The 27,086-nt window shown below is 35.7% G+C and overlaps 1 protein-coding gene across 2 annotated transcripts; it reads right to left on the bottom strand.

The window, feature by feature from the left end:
* Positions 1 to 155: 155 nt before the first annotated feature.
* On the bottom strand, positions 156 to 26,842 carry IMPACT (impact RWD domain protein). 2 transcript variants are annotated; one of them, XM_045850429.1, is made up of 12 exons: positions 26,752 to 26,842; positions 25,585 to 25,713; positions 24,603 to 24,655; positions 23,404 to 23,466; positions 16,106 to 16,191; positions 11,551 to 11,664; positions 10,327 to 10,347; positions 9,411 to 9,508; positions 7,307 to 7,380; positions 3,947 to 4,037; positions 2,541 to 2,675; positions 156 to 1,798 (listed from the first exon to the last, which is right to left on the bottom strand). In XM_045850429.1, the coding sequence occupies exons 1-12, from the start codon at positions 26,809 to 26,811 to the stop codon at positions 1,730 to 1,732; spliced, it is 993 nt and encodes a 330-aa protein (XP_045706385.1). In that variant the 5' UTR covers positions 26,812 to 26,842; the 3' UTR covers positions 156 to 1,729. The 2 variants fall into 2 exon arrangements, with proteins under 2 accessions (XP_045706385.1, XP_045706386.1); XM_045850430.1 differs by lacking the exon at positions 25,585 to 25,713 and having other exon boundaries at positions 26,752 to 26,814.
* Positions 26,843 to 27,086: the final 244 nt, after the last annotated feature.

Here is a 27,086-nt window from a genome sequence, read left to right as displayed (position 1 = left end):
TGTAGAAAAAAAGCAAAAATAAGATGTTTTTAAAATAAAGAAAAATGAGATCCCAGTTATAAAAAATTTTCTATAAAGACTTAAATAAATCTTAGATAAAACAGCCAAAGAAATACAAATTTGGTGATGCAGTAAAATGAACTCATTTATGTTTCTGCAGCACCAAATTCTTACTGTTTTATATCTTCTATCATAGGTTTGATATGCCAAAGTTGTGAAATTATTTTAATTAATGGTTTTTAAACTCAATTATTTTAAGTCAATATTGGACATAATTTCCCATGGAATCTGAGGTTAAGTGTCCTAAACACATCTTCTGATGACACTTCTCAACTGGCAACCTTGAACACACAACAAATACAGATTTCTCAGGATCCATCCTAGTGTGCAAGTATTCACGAAATTCTTATTAAAAATACTGTGTAAGGGTGTTGAGTTTTTTTCTCTGATGCTATCCAACTCCAGCACCACTGCAAGCTGACTCCTAATTTCGGCTCCCTGTCTTTGGAAGGGAATCCCAGGAATCGGTGACAGATTCACTTTTAAAAATTGTTTGTGATCACATCTGAGAGGGAACAGGTAATGACTTGTTATACTGCAAGGCAAATTTACCGTCTAGGTGCCTAGAGGCAAAGCACACAACTTGCAGATGCAAGAAAGAACATGAAACACTGGTGGAAAGGTACATTTGATAATAGTGGGGAAATGGAATTTTCTTTGTTTTTCCAATCAAAGGTTTGCTCCTTCTCTGCACAAAGTCATGGCATTGAGAAAGATGGCTGGAATGCAGATGGAAATGTGCATCACATTTCCATAACAGCACAGCACACCCCGGCCCACACCAGTGCTGTTCCGCCACCTCCATCCCATGTATGTTTCATTGACCACAGCCTAGCTTCTGCACAGTTCTAATTCCTCAGTGAAGAGCACAGGAAAGGTACTTCCAGGCTGATAAAGGAAGCCAGGATATTACACCAACACATTTTAGGGGAGGGAGGAGACTACTGACACTCCACATTTACTGCTTTACATTACAAGAACTAAACAAAAAAACTAGAGGCTAGAAAAACCACTTTTCAAAATTTCACAATCACTAATCTGCGACAAAAACTGAGGTACACCACTTATGCTAGCAAATACGCTGGATGAATGACTTCAGCACATAGCTGCAGATGGAAACTCCTGAAACTTCACTCGATGCACTGCTCAGTGATGGAACACTATAACATGAAAGGTGACACACTTCTGAACTAAAATCACAAGAAGAAACTCTCCAAGATCAATCTTCAGTGAGCTCCTATTCCAATAAGCCATAAAGAGCAGTAAAAGGCCATATTCATTTAACAAAATGAGAACCCTGATGACAAGAAATCAGATATTTATATTCCTCCAGAGACATTTCTTCCCCCCTAACAAAGGCACTTGACACGTACTGAAATGGACAGTTAATTCAGGTACTGCCCTGGGCAACTGTTACCTTCCTAAAATTAGGTAAAGTGGTGATTAGTTCAAATGAAGTCTTCCGAGTCAGCCTGAAACACACATGAATACATCACGAGTTCTCTATTTTGGCAGATGATATGACCAAAGAAGAGAATATAACGGTGGTGTCCGTGATGAAGTGGCTAACTGGAGCAGTCCAGGATGCCCTCTGCACAGTACGTTCTTTGATGAGTGTGGAATTTGTATGTAATCATAGGCAAATTAACCTTTCATATACTTTCATATATTAATGCTCACTCCTCTTCTTGTCCTTTCTTACTTTTTTGTTCTTTCCAAAAGCCTTAGATGATTCCTCCTGAAAAAAGATAAAAATCAGTGTAGTATCTCCCCATTTACAAGAAGAGACTGGCTTAGGAACATTAAATCTAATCATATAGAAGATGTATAATAGTGACAGTATAATTACTTCCATATGTATCATCCTTCTATTTTATAGGACACTTTCATTTATGGTCTATTTTATATCTACAAAACACTCAAGGATAATCAAGGAAAATACTCATTTATCGCATAGATTTATGCCTACATACTTTTAATCTACTGTCCACTTTCTAAAGTAAAGCATCAAGGTTTAAATACAATAGAAATGAACATAGTTCTAAAATACAAACCAAAAAATACCCCTCAAGATATAAAGGAAGAAGGCAGCTAAAGGTGTGTCAGGGAAAGAGGAGATGCTTTAAGAGTAATAGAAAATGTCAGAATTTTATAGCAGTTTAAAGAACATCTAGTTTACTGTAGCATTAGCTGTAACTTCTCTGGGCCTCAATTTTAGGGAAACTAACTGGTCTTTAAGGTTCATATGAAACTCTATGAATCTCTGAAATTAAATTAAGGTCTGAGGAAATGAAGCCATCTATCCAAGGTCACACAACCGGCCAGTCGCATGGTTTTAACTAAAACCTTTTTCTAGTTTCCTAGGCCAAAGGTTTTTCTAATGCACCACATAAATTCTGATTCGTTCTTAACTTTTTCTTTTTTTAAGTTCACAGACAGTGGTGAGAAACTCTCTAGGTATAACATCAAGAACCACTTACCGGTGGATTTGTGTATTTCTTCTCCACCAGTATGTTTCTGGCACAGTTGTTGATATGTTTGAAGCGATCTGGTCCGAGCAGAACCCCTCCATACCAGCGTGAAACTACCACAAGGACATTTCTCACATTCAGAATCTGTTATTTTCAGAAGCATAATTAGATATACAGATAGACATGTACAAACTGAGTTTTAAAGGCAAATGAAGCAAATCTATAAAATCACACATAAAAATTCCTTGCAATCTTATTGGCAGAACTGCGTGAGTGAGTGCAGTGAGACTACTAACAATTCAGGGGACCGAGTTTTATAAATGAGAAGGGACTTGGGAAAACAAACATTATGCTCCACAGTGTCCTCAAGTTCCAAACTTTGGGGCAACAGGGCAGAGTGAAGGGGAGATCATGCAGGTAGGGTTCCGATTCTTGGTGACTTCAACCAGAAAAGCTGTTTTGGTAACCTTTAACCTTAGGCCAAACACCATGAACCCTGTGTCTAAACAAACTACTACAGAGAACAGGGGCTGCTGCCTACCAGTAAGGTCTTCTTTTGTTTGACATCTGTCAGATGCTGCCCTTAGTGTGAAGCCCACCAGCCTACAGGCCTGACCCACACGCAGAGTTCCTATCAAGTTAGCAAACCAACCTCCGCATACAATAGCAGAAGAAACTGTAGCAACTACCTTAGAAAAAATAATAATCCATTCTTAAAATTAATGGACAATGATCACCAGACAGATGAAGAAAATCCAGCAGCATGAAAGAGAAAGGACAAGGTAAACAAACTAAAATGAACCAGAAAAAATCTAAAAGAACATCTTAAAAAAAACAAAACACGAATTAGTATAATCAGGAAATTGTAAGAGATATTGCATCCATAAACCAGAACAGCCCACTAGGAAAAAGAAAAATAGAAAACACAAAAGAATTCTTGACAACTAAATACATGGCTGCTAATATTTTTTTTAATTTAATAGAAATTTTAGGAGACAATCAAGAAAATGTCTCAGAACGTAATGCAATGAGATGGACAACTTAATAAAAAAAAGTAACATTCTGGATCTATCCAGATGGTCCAATAGCCAACTAATGGGAATTTCACAAAGACAGAATGGAGAAAATAAAGGGGAGGAAACTGTAAAAAATTAAAAATAAAAAAAGTTTTCCAAAGCTACAGACAATCCTCTATAGTCTATCACTGAAAGAGCTTGAAAGCACATTTGCTTTCTGCCACATACCCAATAGTTAAAATTTTCTCTGTCAGTGTTTAAAAATTAACTACTAATTAAACCAAATATATCCCATGTTACATAGTCTAACTGATTTACTTGTTTCCCAGTGGAGCTCTGTTTTGTTGAGAAATGTTATGGCTCATAGCGCAGGATTACCAGGGTTTCAGTTACACTTACCTCCATGAGATGGAGAAGACGTCCACCAGCCGCTGTTTCCCCGTCGTCTTCGTAGTCCTGTAAGAAGGTCTGTTTATCCTCACAATATATTCTAGAAATACATATAATAGTGTTATTCTCTGAAACCTCAGAATATAGTAATACAAGTTACTCCTTCACACTAGTTGCAAACAATTTACTCCCCAAATCTGCATTATCTGCTTTAAAAAAATCCTTCTTGAACTATATATTTATTATATATATTTTCACTGATAATGTACTGTCTAGGATGCTTCACTTTTTATATTTGGAAAAGCTAGGAATCAAGAGTGTCGCCCTAAAACAAGAAATGGTGCAATTTATGAGAAGGTGAATTTACACATTTAACCTGAAGCTTTGAGGTTATAGAGAGAAGTCACTGAACAACATTTAAGAGTAAATCATGTAGATGCATTATACATAATAGGCACTATGAAATGATAAAAAAGAAAAAAGTGGCATACTCCTGTCTTCAAAGACCCTAAGATCTAGTGAAAGAGACAAAAAGTATATAAAAAAGATGGAGGTGATAAAACCAACAGAAGTTAATATTTTATACTTTCCTTACATCTTATACTAGTCATCAAGGATTTTTCTATCTTTCCCATTTTGAGTAAGAATTTTAAGATTTCTTTTTCTCTGTAATTTTCCCTGAATAGTTATCAATAAAGGTAAGCCTGGTACTTTTACCCATTTAAGTTATCTAGAAAGTCAGCGTTAGGAATAATAATGTAGGGCTACGTTATAGGACAATGAGCTTGACAGGTAAACGCCAGTGTGAAAAGAACACACTGCCAGTGAAGGTGTGCCATACAGCAGATCCCGTGGGCCTCTGCCGACAGCGCCATCTCCTAGCACTGAGCAGACACAGCAAAGCTACCTTTACGGCTATGGCTGTAAAAAGCCAGACACTACTTTATCAATACACCTACGTCAATTATAATAATTTTATTATAGGAATCATATTCATTCATTCATTCATTCATTCATCTTTCTATCTACCAATCCATCTATCATTCATGCACTCAATAAATATTTACCACCTGCTCACTATGATCAGACTCTATTATTGTTTAAAGTTGACCTCATTTGAAGAAAAATTAGTATTATTAAACATAATTTTATATGGCAAAGTTAAGGCAAAAAGGAGTCAGTGGCTGGTTTACATTAGGCATTATATATATGAATATATATTTATGTCATATAAATATATATTTATATTAGGCTTTATATCTAAATTATATACTTATACATAATTTATCTATAAATAATTCTCATTACTTATATTATTATATAATTATATGTAGGATTATAATTTAATACTATAATTTTATGGAACAAGTAAAGAAAATTTGACTGTATAAATCAGTACTGTTAGGTTTAAAAAAAAAAAAAATGAAACACCATAGACGTTTTCACACATGCCAGAGAGAATGATGTGGCACTGATAGCTGTTGTATACCAGTAGCCTGAAGGGGGTCCCCCAGCTGTAAAGCAGGAACACTACCCCAAAGCCCAGAACTAACCTTGAAAGGACCCTAAGCATTCAGAATACAGGGTCTGGCAAAAGTAACACCTGCTTGAGTGTGGTAGGGTAATAATGTGGGTGTAATAATTTATAGTTTTAATTTGAACACTTTATCTAAAATGTCACATGGTGTGCTTGAGTATGATATGGTGATGTTACAGAATTACATGCTTATGATTTTGTAACAAAGATTTTGCAATAAGAGAGGGGCGTTATTTGTGCCGGACCCTATATCTACAGAACACAGAGTCCACATACCAAATGAAGGTCATTTATTTTACTCCCAACTCGGTCTTTCACGCCTCTACTTTGTGTCTTTTTAGTCGTATCTGACACAATTCTGACAAGGCCATCTTTCACTGCCAAGTGCCAAATACGAAGGCAGTGAGGTGGAGGGACTGCTACATGTAGTCATGCTGACATGTGTGAGCAGTGACAGGTGATCATCTATTAATATGCAAAAGGACAAAAATACTCACAAGAACTTAAAGACCCAAAAATCTGGGGCTTGAAATAGAATATCCGGCACATTATTTAATTTTTTGATAATTTAAAATCAATATTATGTACAGCGATTGTTGAAGGTGCAGACTCACAGCCATGTAGGAATAAAATAGAGATAAATGAAATTAGATTATCAAATTCAGCTCTACCACTTAACAACTATGTGATCTTGAAAAAGCCAACCTTTCTATAGTGGCGGAGTTGCTGAAATAATCAGCATTGACTTCTGTAAAGTGCCAGGCACAGAGCAGGCACTCAGTAAACATGTGGGACAAAGGAATGGCAACTGTTAATGCAGCACATTCTAAGCACTGAGAGCAAGCACAATCTAATTCCTCATTTTTATACTGATGACCCAAAATCATGAGAAAACATCAAAATTCTGACCTGTGATACTAGGGAACTATATAACAATAGTTTGTTTTTTTTTTAAGTTGTAGCATTTAAAGAGATGTGACTTAGTAATATTAAAAACTCATTTATCCAAAATGATGGATTTTTTTTGAGTTTTAAATAACTTAGATTATATAAATAATCTCAATCACATTTTAAATTTATACAAAATCCCTGTTTATATTCTGATTTATTTCAGTCCTAAACTATGTTCTTTTAAGTCTATTAATTTGCATACCTAAAAATAGACCCTTTACCTCTTTACTGACAAATCAGCAAAAATCTGTATAAAACTGTAATACTCAAAAGTAAAATGCATGTAGTAAAGCAGCACCCTTAATTCATTGCTAATGGAAGCATAAATTGGTTTAAAAGAAAAAAATGGAAAAAATCAGCATATGTATCAGTTTCAGAAATGTTCATACTTTTTGATAATTTTACTTCTAGGAATCTATTTTTTATACTCCATTTCAGTTCAGAAAAGAATCTGAAGCAACCAGAACCTATCCTGAGGAAATGATCTAAAAAATAAAAAACAAACAAAGATATTCCCAAAACTATTCTTTATTATAGTGAAAAATATGAAAAACTAAAACAAAAAGGGAATGGTTAAATAAATTATAGTTTAGAGCCCCAAACAAATATCATACAACCATTAAAGTAATGTTTACAAATTATAATATCATGGAAAAATGCTTTTGTAAATTAAGAAAAAAATACTATACTAGGGTAAAGCATTGAAAAGATAAACTTTGCATAAAAAAGACAGAAAATATATCAAAATATTATTGGTTACATTTAATGGTACGAAATGGCTGATTTTCCCTCTCGTTTTTTCCTTTGCTGCAGTTTCCAACACATGACTGTGTCCCGTTGCCCACAAAGCGCACATTCCCACAGCGGCGGCGGTCACTCACCGGTACGCGTAGATGTTGTGGGTGGCACTGGCTATCTTCTTATTCTCATACAATTTGGCAAGAACCGTTTTCACCTTAAAAACAGCAGCAAATAAACGTATACTTTTAATTTTCTCTATAAATAAATACCAGAAAGATATCTTAAAGCATGTTGATTTAAGTACTGTGTTATTGAAAGATATTTAAAGAATCTTCTTCACTCTGAAAAAACCATTTCCAAAGTTTTCTCCTCATTTTGGGGGCAGAAGCTGGTACTCACAATTGATATAAAAATGAAAGACCTGGTTTCTAAATATCAACTGTCAACAAATATTTTAACACTAAACATGCCTATAGTTCTTGGACATAAAATATTTTTTCCCCACATAGGTAATTTTAAATGTAAATATGAAAACTTCTAAAAATGAGCTCTGAAAATTTACCAAATTTATCTATCCAGTATGACAGTTACACAATAATGGATGTTCCAAGTGTTATAAAACTAAAACTCTCTGGGAGTCATGTAAGGTTGATAGAGGAAATAGCATGAGCCAAACCTTGAAAGAGAAGTGGCAACTTTTCTGCATTGAAAGGCATGGGGGTGGGGGGAGAGGAAGAAGCAATTACATTCAGAGGAAAGAGCATATGCAGATGTACCAGATTAAAAATAAAGAATGTTTAGTTAAAGTGAAATTTTAGACAAATCACAAATAATTTTTCATTGTAAGTATGTCCCATGTAATAATGTCCATCTGAAATCCAATTCAATTTAACTAGCTATCCTGGATTTTATCTAGCAACCCCAGCAAGGGCATAAAAAAGAAAGTTTCATGAAGTAACCATCAGGCCAGGGACATAGCACAAAGGACACTGTGTACTACTGTTAGATTTTTTCCTCCTAGACAATGGGAACCTGCCAGGATTACATGAGGGGGGGATGGAAGACACACGGTCAGATCATGTAGAAAGGGAACTGGTAAGGAGTGTGGAAGAAATACTGGAAGCAGGGAAGACTGAGTTGGAGTGAGGGAGACCAGTTTCGATCAGAAACTATGAAATTTTATGTTTATCATTTTTTAACCTTTAAGGTGCTCAGTTTTCTGATCAACAAAATTGACACTGACCTCTAAGATTTATTTCAGCTCTTGTGGATTATGATCCTTTAAGTCTAAGTGACTGTAATAAAAAATAGAAAGAGGATCCAGGCTGAACAGATTCAGAACAGAATGTCTACGAAGGACCCTGACAATAAGATTAGGGGAAAAGGGCCAAGAGTGAAACAGGGTTCCTGAGAGAAAAGCCCAGAAGTCTGCACCAAAAGCTGTTCTCTTGACCACGCGTCAATGAAGAAAAGAACTGCCTCTTCCCGAGACTAAAAGAGAGGGTGAAAGGGAAGCCTGGCGCAAAGAACTGTATCCCTGCAGGTCAGGACTTCGGAAGAACTTAGAGTAGCTGTAAGACCAAAGGGAAGAGACCAATCCTTATCACCTACCTAAGTTAGTGAGATTTTGTATTTTTGTTCATTTAACTTTATAGGTAGTATTGAAATTGTCCCTTATATCAATAAAGTTTAAATTAGGCCAGATTACAGCAGCAAGGGAGAAGAAAATGATTCTGCTGAAGAGAGAATAAGAAAGACTGAAGAATACAGTTTTTAAATGAAAAGTCTCCCATTTGATATCCTTTGGTGGAAATCAAGTCACATAAGACTAGGAAGCAGAAAGGAAAAGGAATTCAGGGGGGAAGAATGAGCTCAGCCAGCCTGTCCACCACCCCCTTCACTGGGCAACCGTGGAACATACTTGGTTTTCTAGAACACCCATTATATAGGACAAATAATTCAACAAACTATTAAACATAGTAATTTTCTTGTTTCAAAATCTATTAGAAGGTTAAGCCCTAATCAGAGTTTAGATACAATTTTAAAAGAAGTGAAAGACAAAAACAGAACAAATCTACCATGATTCACAGTGACTTGGGGGTAGCAAAATGAGCAAATAGTTTTTATAGTAAATCAAAATTAAACTATTAGTAACAGTAAAAATAAGGATATTGTTGCAAAAACCATTTACTTGGATAACTTTGGTAAAACAGCATCAACATGAGCTGGACACGGCAACTCTACCTGTTTGGGACAAACCACTGGAGCCAAATGTGCCTGAAAAGTGCTTCGTCGGTCTGTGATAGGAACACCATGATCAATCGGAGGTAATTCTTCTCTTTCTATAAATTTAAAGAGTTATATTACTTTTATTTTTAAAATTCATACATTCAAATACTAAACCAATTGGCAATGATATGTGTGGAGGGGGACATTTCAGAAAGAAATGTAAATTACATGGCAAATCAACCCAAATTGGCAATTAATAGTTAACCATTAAAATGATGTTATAATTTTAAGAAAAGGTTTCCAAATATATTGCACATAAACCTACTTGACTTATAAGTGATTTTCACCTGCCAAGATCACTCAGTGAAAGTGGTGGGTTGGGACTCAAATCCGGGATTGTTGCAGCAGTATAAGTTGACATGACTAATTTTTAAGAGTATTAAGGGGTCTTGAGATGAAAAAGATTGACAGCTGCTAATATACAATAATTTATTTATCCATTTTATTGTTGATGGAGTTCAGGGTTGGGAAACTTATAACTTTATTTCATATAACTATAATAAAATGTATTCTGCTATTAAAACTGTTCCTACTTCATAGGATTCAATTAAATATATCAATAATACACCAAATTGGTATTCCATGGGGTATTGTGATTTCCAGTTATTCTGCCCCTTCAACAAGTTTAAGAACCACTAATTTACCCTCAACTCTGATGAGAAACTTACCAACCATAACAGAGGTAGGGGGAGGTAGAAGAGGGTAAAGGGGGATAAATAGTGATGGAAGGAGACTTGACTTGGCGAGGTGAACACACAATACAATACAATACACAGATGTGTATTATAGAAATGTATTACTGCAACCTATATAATTTAATTAACCAATGTCACCCCAATAAATTCAATTTTTTAAAAAAGGAGAAACTTACCAACCATCCTGGTTGCTGCACCTACATCATTTAGGATGAAAAGTTATTCAGGAAAAAAATAATTAAAATTTGTACCTATTTCTATTCACTGATCTGTTGAATCTTATCAAGCCAGCTTGCCTTACAATTGATGAAATACTTCAACTAACACATGTAAAAATATTTCTGAAGAGCCTTAACCAACTTGCCCAAAATCACTGCACTGGTTTGTGGCAGGACTAGCACAAAAATACAGGTTTATGTGGAATGTTTTACCTGTCCCCCGATAGTGTCCTGTTCTTGAACAGATTGTTACTACTGTACTAGTACAGTACACTAAGGGCAATCTAAAATGGATGACACTTATTATGACTGTGATCTTCACTCTTTTAGTAGTGGCTCCTGTTTCCCAAAAGAAGGCTATGCCAAATCTACAAAGATATAAATGAATAAAATGGAAGCCACTTAGACTGAAGCAGGAGTAGGAGTCCTGGATCCCCTCGCCACTCTCTCACCCCTCTTCATCCCCTTCCCCTAGTCCTGAGACACCATGCAAGAACTTTAAACCTTCACAGTACTGGTTAAAAGCTACAGTATAATGGCACAGGAAACTCCTTACCATCAAATAGAATGTTCCCTTTGGTCTATCATATTTTTGTAAGAGACTCGAGGAAACTGACGATATCATTCAAAATTTTAAAATACTAAAATGGGATGTATTTTTTGGTATTAACATAGAGCTGGTTTACCTTTCATAAGTTGAATAGCACTATATTATGAAATAAATTTGCTTAAGCAAAAACTAAAATCTTAAAGACATTTTACTAGCCTTGCACTTTCAATTATGGTATTTATTTTGTTAGTATAGACTAAAATTTAACTCTGAGAAATCAGGAGACAACTGAGAGCTTCAAAACATAAATATATGTGAATTAAAATGTGAATTGAAAACACAGCTTTTCTTAGTTTCAATTTCTCCCATTACTAATTCAAAAATCTAGAAAGGAGCAAAAAAAAAAAAACCTCTAAAAATATAAATGAAATCTATTTTTTCCTCACCATTCTGATAGACCCAGCAAACACCAAAATGGCCAGCAGGGAAGAAAAAAATTAACTCAATTTTCTGCAAATGAATAATTATTTCCTAACATGTGGGAGTTTACTAAATTGCTAAGCCATTCCAAAAACAATTCATAATGCTACTATCCCACTTTCCTCAAAAGAAACTAGTTAGTAATATTATACCTGCTCGATTTTCACTACTACCCAAATTCAATGCTTTAACAGGTGGACATGGTGAAAGGATATCATCTTCACATTCAGCATCTTCCTCTTCAGTTTTCTTCTTTACGTCTGGGCCTATGTGGATATGAAATATTATGAGTGATCTATAAAGACAGTAAGAAGGTATACTTAAGAATTATTAATATTGGTCTCTAAATATCATTCTTCAATAGAAGGAACCAGGGATTCTACAAAAAGTGATTGATTCCAGGTTGGAGCAAGGATAATACAGATTGATCCTTGATATTTGGTGATTTCAGAGATTTTAAAAAATGTTCAAAAAAAGATGGAAGCCTAGCAAAAGAACACAGGAGCCTACCTGAAGGAGCTCCTAAAGCCCACACCTGGAATAATTTGAGCAACAAAATAATGATAGTATGAAATTTTATTCCATGCAATAAATTAATACGTGAGTTTATACTAATATAAATAAATAATAAAAAATAAACTGAGAAAAGAGAAATCTCTTCCTCACAATAGAATTACAATTAATAAATGTAGAAGGAAAGAATTAAATGTTTATCACTATTAGGAAAACACCTAAATACTGTAATAAATATTGTTGACCAGATGCTCTAATGAGTATTAAAATTAGTGAGCAAAAGTTTAAGATGGAATAGGATACTAGCATACCCTCAAAGTATCACTCCCAAGATACTTATGAACTATAAAGGGAAAGACAGTCATCTTTTTTAGCTTTATTGTAAATTTTTGTTTTTTTCTTTTTAAAATAAATTTTATTGATTATGTTATTACAGTTGTCCCACCCCCCCTTTATTCCCCTCCACCCTGTACCCCCCAACCATTACTCCCCCACCCCTTAGTTCATGTCCATGCATCATACACATTAAGTTCTTTGGCTTCTCCATTTCCCATTCTATTCTTAACCTCCCCCTCTCTGTTTTGTACCTACCAATTATGCTTCTTATTCCCTGTACCTTTTCCCCCATTCTCCCCGCTCCCTGCTCCCCCTTCCCACTGATAACCCTCCAGGTGATCTCTATTTCTGTGAATCTATTCCTGTTCTAGTTGCTTACTTAGTTTGCTTTTGTTTTTTTAGGTTCAATTGTTGATGGTTGTGAGTTTGTTGTCATTTTACTGTTCATATTTTTTATCTTTTTCTTAGATAAGTCTCTTTAACATTTCATATAGTAAGGGTTTGGTGATGATGAACTCCTTTAACTTGACCTTATCTGAGAAGCATTTTATCTGCCCTTCCATTCTAAATGAAAGCTTTGCTCAATAGAGTAGTCTTGGATGTAGGTCCTTGACTTTCATGACTTGGAATACTTCTTTCCGGGCCCTTCTTGACTGCAAGGTTTCTTTTCAGAAATCAGCTAACAGTCTTATGGGAACTCATTTGTAAGTAACTATCTCTTTTTCTCTTGCTTTTAAGATTTTCTCCTTATCTTTAATCTTGGGTAATGTAATTATGATGTGCCTTGGTGACTGATTCCTTGGGTCCAACTTCTTTGGGACTCTCTGAGCTTCCTGGAAGTCTATTTCCTTTGCCAGATTAGGGAAGTTCTCCTTCATTATTCTTTCAAATAAGTTTTCAATTTCTTGTTCTTCCTCTTCTCCTTCTGGAACACCTATGATTTCGATGTTTGAACATTTAAAGTTGTCTCAGAGGTTCCTAAGCCTCTCCTCATTTTTTTGAATTCTTGTTTCTTCATTCTGTTCTGGTTGAACGTTTATTTCTTCCTTCTGTTCCAAACCATTGACTTGAGTCCCAGTTTCCTTCCCTTCACTATTGGTTCCCTGTACATTTTCCTTCATTTCACTTTTCACTGCCTTCACTTCTTCCTGTATTTTGTGACCATAGTCAACCATTTCTGTGAGCACATTGATTACAGTGTTTTGAATTGTGCATCTGATAGGTTGGCTATCTTTTCATTGCTTAGTTGTATTTTTTTCTAGAGATTTGATCTGTTCTTTCCTTTAGGCCATATTTTTTTGTGAAAGATAGTAATTTTGATAACAGAATTTATACCATCAATTTGGCTAGGTCACAGTACCCAGATATTTGATCAAGTACTATTCTAGATGTTTCTGTAAAGGTATTTCTTACATGGAATTCAAGTTCAAATCAGTTGACTTTGAGTAAAGTAGACTGCCCTCTGTAATGTGAATAAGCTTCATCCAGTTAAGGTCTTAATAGAAAAGGACTGACCTACCCAGAGGAAAAGGGAATCTTCAGACTTGAGCTGCAACATCAATTCTTACCAAGGTCTTTAGCCTGCCTTGCAGATTTTGAACTTGTCAGAACCCCCCAATCTGGTGAGCCAATTCCCTAAAATAACTCAATTCTCCGACTTCTTCCTTCTCTTTCTCTCTTTAAATACACACACACACACACACACACACACACCCCCTACTGGTTCAGTTTCTCTGGAAAACCTTGACTAATACAATGACTGCAGTGCTGACATCAGGCACATACAACCTTAATCAAGAGATCAAGGTGAACATCACCAAAAATAAAGCACACTGATATCATGAGCTCCTTGATATGTACTGTGAGGAACACAGTATCATTTTTGTGGTATTCTTGCCAAAATGCCTAACCCTACTCTTACACGAGAAAATAAAAGACAAACCCAAATTGAAGACCATTCTCTAAAACAGTGGATCACTCCATTCAAAAGTGTCAAGTCATAAAAGGTCACAAAAAGCAGAAAAAAAAACTGAGAAACTGTTTAAAGACTAGAAGAAAATAAGAAGAAATAACAACTAAATGTGCCATAGAATCCTGGACAGGATCCTACAAAAGTCAAAAGAACTTTAGTATAAAAATTACTGAAATTTGAGTAAGTTCTGTAATTAATATTATAGTCCTGTTCTTGACAATTATACTGTGGTGATGTAAGATGTTACCAGGGGAAGCAGAGTGAGAGACTTTGTACTATTTCTGCAACTTTCCTTTAATTCTAAAATCAGTTCCAAATTTTTATAAATTGTTAGTAGTTGTATACAATTATTTCAAAATTTAATATTTCTAAAGTAGAAAAACAATATGAAATAAACAACAAATTTCTACTGACAATTAACATTATAATCAAAATAAATTACTTATCAAGTGTCTACCCTAGGGAGGAAAATTCTCAGGAGAGATCCTGATCACTAGCTTGTATTAGTTCTTCAGAATTACTAATCCTTCCCTTTTAATATAAAGTCTACAAAACCAATTTTTGACAAAACATTTCAAACAAAATTTCTATACATTATAAATTGTATAAAACAAATCAATAACTCTAAAATTTGAAGAGTGGCTAAACTAAATTATGGATATAGGTGGGAAAGGGAAAATATTTTCAAGATCAATAATTTTTTAAAATTTCGTAAGAGTTGAGTGATCCCAAACGTTTTTAAGAGTCCTAAATTTTTACTGGTATACATTCCATTTTTGTAATTATCCCACACTCTAGAATGGTGGATTGGCAAAAATCAATTTTGTTTGAGACTACTCTTCTCATAGATGCCCTGAAATGCTATAAAATCACTGATGGATCACAAAAAGTTAAGAAAAATACTTCAAAAAATATTGTCACATGGAAAAAATACATTCATTACCATTTACTTTTTCATTTTAATGGAAACAGTAAAACATCTGCTTTTATAGAAAAATAGTAAAATGCTCTGAAAAATTATGTATCAATTTTAAATGTATATTGATCTGGCTAAAGGAATCCTAATAACTGATTCTCTGAACTAACCTTCTAAAACATTTATAAATAAACAAATGGGTTTTTTTAATCCCTATTTTTTCAAATTGAAAACCATTCTATCAATGATAACAATGAAACTCTTTGGAAATAAAATTAGATTAAATAGAGTTACTTTCCTCTAAAAGGTCTTAGTGGTAAGTAAAACAAAACAGTAACAAAGTTAATAGGAAACATTAGAAATTTTCATGTTGTCATACACTTGATGATTCAATAAAATAATAATCATCATAGAGCAAAATATCAACTTTCAAATGCCCTGACATTAGATGGTTGTGATAGCTGTACAACTTTGAAATATACTGAAAACCACTCAATTATACATTTTTATAGGGTGAATAATTATAGCGTGTGAATTACATCTCAATTAAAAAATCAATTTTCAAAGTCAATTTTTATATCCTAAATCAGTCAGTATGTTTTTCAAAGTTCTTTTTCTAAAAACATTACACTGATTTGAAGCTAATGCCTATCTTATACAGTCTAATAATTCATGAAGAATGTTACATGGTACATATTAGCTTAGCAATAGTCAAAGCAGAAATTTTTTGATCTGAGTTCTTTAATCATAAAATTCTATTTCTATAAGACTATATTAAACCAAAAAAGCTAAACCTTATACAAAGAACCATGAGTACATGAATAAATGAACTTTCCAAAATATTTACATTTTATCATATGTAAATCATAAAACAGAACACAGATTTCCATTAAAGATTTCAATTAGAATATCCATGTGAAAATTTAATCACCGTAAGTTAAAATGGCACTGATAATATTTCCAATCCTACCTGGTTCTGTCATCTGAGATTTTTGTATCAGAACATCTCTTATTTTCTCCACCCACAGGTAAAGAATACTTTCACCAATATTCTGCCTAAACAAGATTCAGGGAAGAAAAAGTTATTTTTAAAAATTTCCGTCTCATATTCGAAAAAATACAGACATATTTACAATCTAATAAATTATATGCATCTAGCCATGCCTTTTAAAAAATTTATAAAAACATGAAATTTATTAACATTTGTGGATGAGTATTTAATATAGTTTATATCAACATTAACAATTCTAACTGGCTTCAAAATTAACCTTGAGTACTTAAAATAAGCAGAAGTGTTACAACCAAAGAAGAGAAAGAAAATTTATGAACTTGAACTGGATGAATTACATAAGTGTAAATACGATTTAGTTTCTCAGTGTTGATGTTCAATCATTGCTTGCTTTCCTAAATTTTTGGACAATTCAAACCACTTATATTTGGTACATTTATTATTTGGTGTGCTTATTGCAACAAAGAATTCCAACATTTGAGGAACTCCCTCAGAGAGCTAATTTACAAACCAATCAATCAATGCAACAAGTTTATATTCATATTTTTAACAAAACATTACATTGCCCAAATTGATTCATTTCAGTTCCAAATAATGTCTGACTGCCTCAGATAACTGAATCCATCTCAAAGCATCATTGAGAAAAAGAAGGTGTCATGGTTCACGTGCACAGAGTGATGTTAAATAATGCAACAGCAATGAAATAAAGGCCCGAGTGTCTACTCTTTACGGAATGACACTAATTTTAGATAAGATGTAAAGAAACCACCATGCTACTTCATAACACCTTACCCACTTCCTCTAAAACCTTCACTTGAAATCATTACTTTTCTTTATCACCACTCATCAGCACCCTCCAAAGAGAACTTTAAAAAAACACATACAGAAGAAAACAATACTCTTCAAATCATTCAAACCCTCCCTCCCTATCTCGCCGGTAACTCCTAACCACTAAAATAATCCTCTGTGTTCTTTGGTAACTTGTCTTTTTAGAGGAAGCAAAAGTCAACTGGAAATGTTTTTAAAACCTTGAGAACATTGGCTGAGTTTTTTGGTTTTGTTTTTTTGTTGTTGTTATTGTTGTTGTTTTGTTTTGTTTTTAAACAATTCCCACTCCCATCCTCTCTTCTCAATAAGACTTAGAGGGACAGAGACAGGGAAAGGTAAAATGAATTGTGTAGGTATTAAGCCCAAAGTACATTGTATGTATCAACACATTTAACACTCATAATTGTCTAATAAAGTAGGTATTATTTCCTCATTGTACAAATGAGAAAACAGACCTAGAGGGATCAGTTAACTTGACTAAGACAGTCTTATTAAGCAATAAGAAGCTCATAGCTAGAACGTGAATGCAGACTTACTCCAAAGCCCAGGTTGCCCACTCCAGTTAGCCCTCCCATCAAGCAGCAGTGCCTTTAGGGCAGTAAGCACCTGAACTGTGAGACTCATCTATGAAAGAGAAGTTTAGAGCATCTTTTCTTACTTTACAATAGTAGTTTGTTTTTAAATGAACCTATCTTAATTCACCAAATGTTTAAGGGCCTCAACAAATCTTTTAGGGCCTACACTGAGCCCTTAACTATAAATGAGTAGTAAAGGCAGCCCTAGGGGTACCACTGTAAAGGAGAAAACTGGGTCCCTTACTTGTGTTTGTAATCATTATTCTTACAAATTTATGCTTTTGCATGTAATTCTCTCCATGTCCTAATCTCATTCTATTGAATTCTTCACATCATTACCACTAAAAGTTGTAATACTAATATCTAGTGTTCACTGAACACCTACTATATAAAAGACATGTAAACAATGTTTTGTTAATTCACTTAATCCTTACAGCCACCCACTGAGAGAGAAAAATCATCCTTCTGTGAATATACATTCACATTCAGATTTGGGGTAGGGGGGAGGAGATATACCCCGGAGGAACTGTAACAGTAATATTTCCAAATAATAAAGAAGTTAACCCTTAACTCCAAATCACCCCTGGTCACGCCCTCCCGCATAATAAACAAGCACCTCTGCCCTACAGCACTGGCTGAGCTTCCCTTCTTCGTCAGTGCTTAACGAGACTCACTGACACCTAGCGTAGGGAATTTGTAATGGGTGTGAAAGGTTTTCTAAAGAAAATGAAAATTATTCTTTCCCTTGGACACCAAAATTCTACCAGGTATGGTGGTTTATTCTTATATTTGTTGTTAATTACTGTTGTATTTGTGTTTTCTCTTGTGATGGTAGTTTATTCTTATCTTTTATCTATCCACTAGGATTTGGTTTTCAAACTTTTGCCAGTGCTGTAATGAAACCTCCAGGAGAATTAGAAACAAATCAAAACACACAAAAGCTAGGACCCCTTCCTCCTCTACCGCTCAGGCACTGCCCCAACAGTTCTAGAGGAAGTCAGCTAAATCCCAAAGACACTCAGGGTGCAACAACTGAGGAGTACTCATTACAGGGTGAGAACTACTCGCGTTACAGGGTGAGACATTAAGCTTTTATTTATGAAGTTCAATTACAGTAAAGTAGCTAAATATAAAAAGCCTGAAACAAAAATTATTTCAGATTGAATAAAAGACCAAGCTGGGTTAGAAACTGATATTTGGTTGAGATATTTTGTGAAAAACTATATTTAAATAACTACTACCCAATTCACAATGATCAAAACAAAGTTATCTGTGACTCTACTTTTACATGTGTATATCTTTAATTTTCCAATGTTCATATTTATTGACATAAGGGTAAAAGCATAGAGAAATGCACTAAGTGGTAGGGACCTTAGACCAATCACTTGATGTCTTTTGAATTTCCATCATCTCATTTTTAAAATGACAAAATTAGATGAGACAACTCTTTTAATGAGAACTGTTATTATATAGTGCTGAAGCACATTACATGAATTATGTCATTTAATCCTCACATTATTCTATTACCTTCATTGTAAAGATGAGAAAGCAATCAAAGATGTCACACGATTTCAAAAACAAAAACTTCAACTTGACTGACTTTGGACAGGCAGAACCTAACTCTAGGCCGTGATCTCCCCTTTCTTAGAACCTTTCTTTAGGCAAGTTGTTTTAAACTCTTCGCTCCTTTAGGATACATGTGTATCTTTTTAGAAGACTCTCATCAGTTTTACAACCAAGGCGTCGTGTCTTTCTCAAGGACCTGGGAGCCATCCTTTTGAGATGTAATCACCAAAGAAGATGGAGCCCCTATCTCCCCACCTCTGAGAGGACAGGAGCCTAACTTCTGCTGAGCAATCATTAGCAAACACAGACGGCCTAATAACAAAAAAATTCATTTGCTAGACACATCTCACTGACCAAGCTCCCTTCCAGTACTTTCCTACTAGCTCATCCTAGTCCTTAAAAATCTTTCTCCCTTTGGTTTCAAGAGGTTGAGTTCAGACTGAGTTCTGGCTGCTCTCCCCTTCTCCCCTATTACAATAGTCTTGAAGAGTCTTCTTTGCCTCTGTAACTTTGGTGCAATTATTGTTTTGACAAGCCTCGCTCTGCAACTTTTAACTCTAAGACTCCATGATACATCAAAATGTGAAGAGCAATGAGAATTTAAAATGATCATTTTCTTGGATTTTAAATTCAGTGTTTTGAAATGTACCACCATAAATTCAAATACTATAAAAAAATTCTAATACCTTTCATTTTCTCTTAACACCAATTGTTCTAGTATTTTAAAGTGTTATTTACCTTTGGTTGTATTAAAATAATTATTTTCATATGTTCAAAATATCCACGTGCAAAATATTTACACAAAAATAAGATATGATAAGCAAATTAATCAATACTTAATCTATCACCGAAGCCTAGTTTATATTCTTAAGTACTTCTTTAACTGACCATGTTTCTCCATTGGCATTCTTGTTGCCTTAATAAAGGTCTTTATCACCTCCTGAGTTACTGACTGTTCCTCCTATGCTGTTCCTTCAAACTCTTTACAGCCCACACTCCACACTGCAACACAAATCTGATTAAATCATTCCCCTGCTTAGAGCTCCTGGAGCCCACAAGATAGTGCCCAAACTCCTTATCCCTGCTTACCGGTTTTCTTCTTATACCTACCTCAGTTTATACACCTGGTATCTAAAACTACTTGTGGAACTCTGACGATGCCAGCTTGCTTCCCACCTATGTGCTTTGCTCATGGGTTTTCCGTCTGCCAGAAACTTTCTTCTTTTAATCACCCGGCAAACACTATGCTCAATAGTCACCTCCACAACGGAACCCGCCTTTACAAATGCCCAGAGAATATCAGTTACTAAATATCAGTTACTAATTTTAGTTACTAAAACCTCTAAATAATGCTATTATACTTGGTCCAAACTTCTCAGTAATTATGTCACAATACTGTATTGGTACACGTATTTTTTATTTTATTTAATTCCAAACACCTATCAGTGTCAACGTACAGGAGATAATCAATAAATGTTTACAAAGAAACTAAGAAACTACAAATTTTCTGACTTCTTAGCTCCCTACATAAGAACAAACTGTAATTCATCTTCCTATCTATGCAAAAATCAAGTTTAACAGTCAAAATGATGATAAATTAATATGAAAATCTACATAGTTAAACTATTTAGAACATAATGAAAATATAAACATTAAAGAACTCTATTCATACATTTACCTTATATGTTTAATTTTCGAAGACCAATATTTTTCACTAGCTGCCCCCTGCTGGAATTTTATGGAAAAATACAGTTCAAAGTTGTCACCCAAAACTTTTAAAAACAGAATGCATATTTCTATTTAGACCACATGTGTAAAAATACTACCACTGGGCTTTGGTTATTCAAGCACTTTTAGTAAAGAAGACAGTATGAACCATACTCGATCTTTAGAAAAACTACTTTGTAATTTTTGATGCTTCCTAATTCTTTTTTTCTTAAAGATTTTATTTATTTATTTATTTTTAGAAAGAGGGGAAGGGAGAGAAAGGGGGAGAGAAACATCAGTGTCTGCTTGCCTCTCACACATCCCCTATGGGGGACCAGGTCTGCAACCCAGGCATGTGCTCTGACTGGGAATCGAACCAGCAACCCTTTCATTCACAGGCCAGCACTCAATCCACTGAGCTATACCAAGCAGGACTAATGCTTCCTAATTCTTAAAGAGCTCAACTTAACTAGATAGGGATAACAGTAAGTTCTGTTGTATGGGAGCATATCTCTTAGCAAAGGAGGGACTTTCTGGATAGAAAAAATAGAGTGCATGAGATTGTGCACAGGTAACAGAAAAATTTGATGAATGTGACTAACATGACAGAAGCCAAGTATGGGAAAGATTTTCAAGAAAGAGGAAGTGTTTAACCCCGCCAATTTACAAAGGCCACATTAAGTCCTAAAAAATGAAAAACAAGTACATCGTTGGTGAACAAATTTGCAATACAGTTTACCTTACTCTAACAGGGGAGATAAATTGATAAATAATCATAAAGAATTACAGAAAGAAGTTTGTCGGGGGCACCAAAGTTGTGGTAGTCAATAAGGTTAGAGAGAGGCATCAGGAAACATTTAATTGAGGAAATAAATACATAAATGCTGAGGGTAATGGAATCACTAAAAGATGGCATCCCCTATTGGAAAGCCCAATTCTTGGTTATTTCCAGAGTCTATTGTAGACCTGGGAACTCAAGGAAGACTATACTTCCTCTAGGAAGAAATAAATAGTATCACATCATTTTTCAGTCAAATATTTTGGGAGGAAAAGAAACATGGTCTAGATCCCAAGCATAGAAAAGGAGTACCAAATGGGGCAGCCACCTAGAACACAGATGCCAATCTTTATTGTAAGGGTCAGGCCAGACCGCCAACTGCCAGACTGCTAATGACCCAGTTGCCCCAGTTTCCAACCCTCTGGACTGCCTATGAGTCAGCTGTCCTGACTGGCTTGGTAGCCCAAGGCCTAACCGAAACTCTCCCGCCACACACAATAGACACCTTGGCACCAGTCACAATAGCCAGTGGCCAGACGGACCCATTGTCCCAGCTCACATCCTGGAACTCTGAGGCACCAACCTGGAAGAACAAGAGACTAACCCCTCTCCAACCCCCTCACAAACCCCATACTTTTTCTTTTAAAAATCCCACTGTTGCCTTCCCCCAGTGCTGAAGTCAACCCTGACCAGCCCACCTCTCAGCACAGCATCAGATAAAGGCACTTAGATCAGATCACCCAGTTCCTCCAGTCTCCATTTCTCGCACAATCTAACAACACTTACCAATTCATGGGTTATAGTAAAACTGATATTCCAGAGCATTATGTCTTACTAACTTAATATATCTTATTAAAATTAATCCAAAATCACACATATCTTCTCTGGACTACTGCATCCACCTAACTGATGTCCCACATCTATTACTGCTCTCTTCCAATTAATCTCCACATAGAAACAGATGTTTTCAAAATGAAAATCTTGTATCATGGCATCACACCCCTCAAGACCCCTCTCTGCTTCCCTGGGTATTAGGATAAAGACAAAAATCTTTAACGTGGCCTACAGAACTCTGTATGACTTCCCTGTCTACCTCTCCAGGTCATTCCCCCACCATGCTCCCTTCTCTCCCTTCCTCTCTCTTCCCACTTCATGCAACCACTGCTTGCACTGAAATGTGTCAGGCTCCTTAATACAGAGCCTTTGCACATGCTGGGGCCTTTCACTGGAGTTACCTTCACTTAAGTAATTCAGTGGTTAAGTCAAATTAGCTACCCCTAACCTCCTACAATAGGTCAGATCTTGTTTCAAATTTAGTACTACACATTAATATCCTTCTTCTACAGAGCTTATCACAGCTGCAGGTTTACATTCAGTTTTACAACGTTGTAAGTAATATCTCTCCTACCAGTATTTCTAAATGCCATGAAAACAGGGACCATTCTGTCTTTGCTAACTATGTGTATCCAGGATCTACTACAGTGACTGCTATATACTATTTGTTGAATTAATGAAACAGTAAAAAATACAGTATATTTAATAGACTCCACACATTAAAAGTATATAGTATTTTAATAATTATGCTTAGGACTCTGGTGTTATCAGTTTCATTCAACATAGCCTAAAATAGCAAATGTAATATATAAAATTATATAAGCAATCTTTCAAGGACTCTTCAAGTGTATAATTTTTGTTAATGGAAAGATAGCTTAAAAAAATTTGGGGTAAGGCCCCAAAATATAACAGTTCCAACAAAAGGCTAAAACAGAATCACCAATAAAATTTTTTAATCACTTGTCACTTACATATATATTTCCTCAAGGCTATTAGATAAATCTGTGCGTTCTTGCCCTTTAAGCCAAGGAGCACTAAAATTTAAAAAGACAACAAAGAAGATTATTTGAGGATTTGTTTATATCTCAAATATAAATTATGGATTATGGCACAAATTAGTTTTATTTTACTTTTAAAAATAATGTATTTTCATTAAAATGTTACCTTATAAAATGTTATCTTAAATCAATACAGTTCAAAAATGCTTTCATTGACATTAACTCATTTAGTCCTCCCAAGAAACCATGGTGAAGCTAATATCAATATAAGTCGATTAAAATATCATTTAAAAAAACAGGGGTGAGTTCATAGGATGTCATAAAACTGCCCAAGTTTACAGAAGTGGTAGAACAGGTTCTAGAATCTAAATTTCCAGATTCACAGTTTTTGCCACACTGTAAGCAATTCCCAATGTATTCTAACTGGTGTCTCAAAAAACAACTCTAATAAGTTGATTGCCACAGGACTGTAAAAAATTTAACTTTTTACGAAAAGGATATTTATGTTTACAAGCATTCTATAATTACATCTATCATTTTTAATAAATAAAAATTTAAAATGCAGGCCCATTATTAACAGCAAATTTTATTGCTATGGTTTTAAAGTACTCACACTAAAAACAATCCCACTGATAGGTAAAAATTTAGTAATAGAAATTCAGTGCAATTCTGTTAACACAGGTTTATACATCTTAGTACAATGGGTCTAGCAGGCAACGTTAATCAAAGGTTACTTGCAATCAAACAGGTCGTGACTCATTAAGATTAAGCTTTGGCTGCTGAGAAATGATTCTCAACAATGGCAGGAAGAAGCACCAGCAGCACCACGGGAGGCAGGCAATCTTAGGCAGAGGCACGCCCAAGAACTGTAGTAGGCAGAACCAGGCAGAACCAGGTTAGGAGAAACTCTACGGGCCGCGGCTTCTAGATTACTAATTCATGTAAAGTTCCCTCCCCATCTCTACAGCAAATACTAAGTGATACATTTCACTATTTTCACAGAATTTAAATTTTATTTAGATGCTGTATACTGAGTCCAAAAGGTATTTTTAATTTCTATACACATTTTGACAACAAAGGTTTTTTTTATAAACACAATTACACAATATAGAGAAACAATCCTTGAGAAGTATAATTTTTATAAAAATATAAATGTAGAAAGTAGAGCTTACTTCAGTTGATAAACAGGTGGAGCTGTACCTGGATATTCATTGGGTAGCATCACCTAGAAAATAAGGGTGAGTAAGACAAAGATGAAGGAAAAGAAAAACTGAAATAGGATCATTATACCCTAACTCTAAATAAATGGAGTGGCATTATAATATGTTCCAGGGATTTTTCTGAATACTAAAAAAAAAAATTCTATTAAATACTGTTAAATACATTATCAGCTAACACACAATGGCACAGCTTTCTTTTCAAAATAGTACTATAAAAACAAATACTGACAAAAACTCAATTTAGCATCTCTAATGTTGAAAGGACAGGCAGTGATCAAAGAATAAGCATTAAAACGGAAAACATATTGATCTTTTCATTTACTTAATCCTAACCACAACTGATTCTCAATTAATAGAGAAATGAGTATCTACTCTATGAACCATCTAAATTACTAACCTATTCTTCCTCTTAAATGTTAGCTATCTTCCAGGTTTAGATCCTCTCCTATTAAATGGGCAGGCTAATGAAAGGAAGTAGAAGTCAAGTCTATCAATGGTACATTAAGAATAGTCTAAGCCCTGGCTGGTGTAGCTCAGTGGACTGAGTACCTACCTGTGAACCAAAGAGTCGCTGGTTCGATTACCAGTCAGGACACATGCTTGGGTTGCAGCCCAGGTCCCCAGTGGGGGCCACATGAGAGGCAACCACACATTGACGTTTCTCCCCCTTTCTTTCTCCCTTCCTTCCCCTCTCTCTAAAAACAAATAAAAATCTTAAAAAAAGAATACTTTAATTAAAACTGAGAGGAAAAACTGAGACTACCTGAGATTTAATTACCCTTGTGTTTGGATAATCAATGGTTAACAAAAGCTAACAACAAAAAAGATAATTTAGAAAAGTCACACAATAGTCATTAGAATAATACCATAGCAGTCAATCATATAGAGTCAATAGTGTAACTGGTAAATGACTGTAATGAAGGGGGAAAAATACCTGCAAGCAAAGTGTCCATTTAGGGTTATCTATATCGTCGCTAATTCTAATACAAAATATTTTGGCGCAATCATCAATGACACACCATTCCTCGCCATATATAGCTGCCATTGCTTCAATTTCCTCATTCTGAAAGAAGTTGATAAGGAAGAAAAGTCAATAAATGTACATATGCTAAAGACCTGAGTTTTCTTTATTCCTTTATAAAGCATTTGCCTTTAACATTACTCATCTGGATGAAGGTTACCTGAATGAACACTACCGAAGGCTCTTGGCAGCGAGTCACCGTGTTCTAGTGGTTGCCAGACATTATTGCGATGACTGGGACCAGCCTTGCTACTATACTACACTCTGCATTTCCAACCGCAACTGAGGCAAGATATGTCTGTACACCAATACTCTGGAACATGAGTCACAAGTGAAAGGATAAACGCATCTTCTCTGCTCAATCTTTTCAACAGGTAATCCACACCCCCACTCTAGCCCTATATTCCTTCTGGGATATGGATTTGGATTTGAGCACGAGAGTGGGTGGTTGGTTTAGAGGGGTTTTGGTAATCAAAGACTTCATAAGTAATTCTTTCGGTTTGGGGTTAAAAAAGAAAAATAACCCAGCCTGAGGGTGAACTGGGAAGCAAACCATGCATTCAATTTTGTATCCTCTCAGTTTGTCCTCATAGCTCTGAAGGAAAAGCTTTAAGGACGCCCACGTGAGCTACGCACGAAAGAAAAGCCAATACCAAGAGAAAATGAGTCAGTAGACCCTCGGGTCTACTGGAGTTCCAGGCCTTGTGTTATTATTGCACGTTTTTGCAAAGGCAGAAACCAGGGTTTTCAAGTGGCTTGCCCAAGGTGCCCCAGCGGTGATGGGGCGGGGAGCAGAACTCGGGTTTCTGTCTCCAACCCTGAGCTGTTCAGTTGCATGCTGACAGTTGACCAAGACATCGTCCTGGCCGGCTTAGACTGCAGATGAACTGGAGCGAAGGCATGACAACACTCGTCCAAGAATAAGAACCGTGAAAATGGAACACGGTGGAGCAAACAGCGCAGCTAGCAATGGAACCGCGGGCGGCCCCAAGCATAGAGCCCCTCAATGGAAAAAACCTCCCCTGACGAAAAGGTGAGACTGAACCTAGAGTGAAGATCCGTGCCCCTCCGGGATCTCACCTGCCTCTGGTCGGTCCCAGTGTCCACCTCGGCCATGTGTCCCCAAGAGCTGCTGGCCATAGCCCGCTCAGATCAGAAATGCGGGGGCGGGGCGTTGCTGTGGAAAATCTAGAGCTGGCCGACCCGGAACTGCAACCCGAGTGCGTCACGCAGCCCACATCTGCTTCCGGATTGCCGCCAGGTAGTGAAAGGGATTGCGGGTGGTCGGGACCCCGAGTCCTGCTCTGTCCACCGCCTTGGTCTTCCCCCTGGCGCGACTCCAGGGAAACCGTTCTTCCCGAGGGGTGGCTAGAGACTTGGGTTCCTTCTTTTGGAAACTCGCTGGATCTGGGGGC

This window comes from Phyllostomus hastatus, unplaced genomic scaffold, assembly GCF_019186645.2.
Source record: "Phyllostomus hastatus isolate PE091 unplaced genomic scaffold, TTU_PhHast_1.1 phas_contig_80, whole genome shotgun sequence".
Classification (NCBI taxonomy): Eukaryota; Metazoa; Chordata; class Mammalia; order Chiroptera; family Phyllostomidae; genus Phyllostomus; species Phyllostomus hastatus.
Note: the sequence above shows the minus strand (reverse complement) of the source record. Positions and strands in the feature narration are given on the sequence as shown.

Coding starts and splice junctions, on each gene's coding strand:
- IMPACT (XM_045850429.1), bottom strand. CDS start 26,811: ATGGCCAGCAGCTCTTGGGGACACATGGCCGAGGTGGACACTGGGACC. Junction 10,348..11,550: donor TAGTAGTGAAAATCGAGCAG/GTATAATATTAC, acceptor TAAATGATGTAG/GTGCAGCAACCAGGATGGTT. Junction 2,676..3,946: donor GTCTTCTCCATCTCATGGAG/GTAAGTGTAACT, acceptor TGAAAATAACAG/ATTCTGAATGTGAGAAATGT.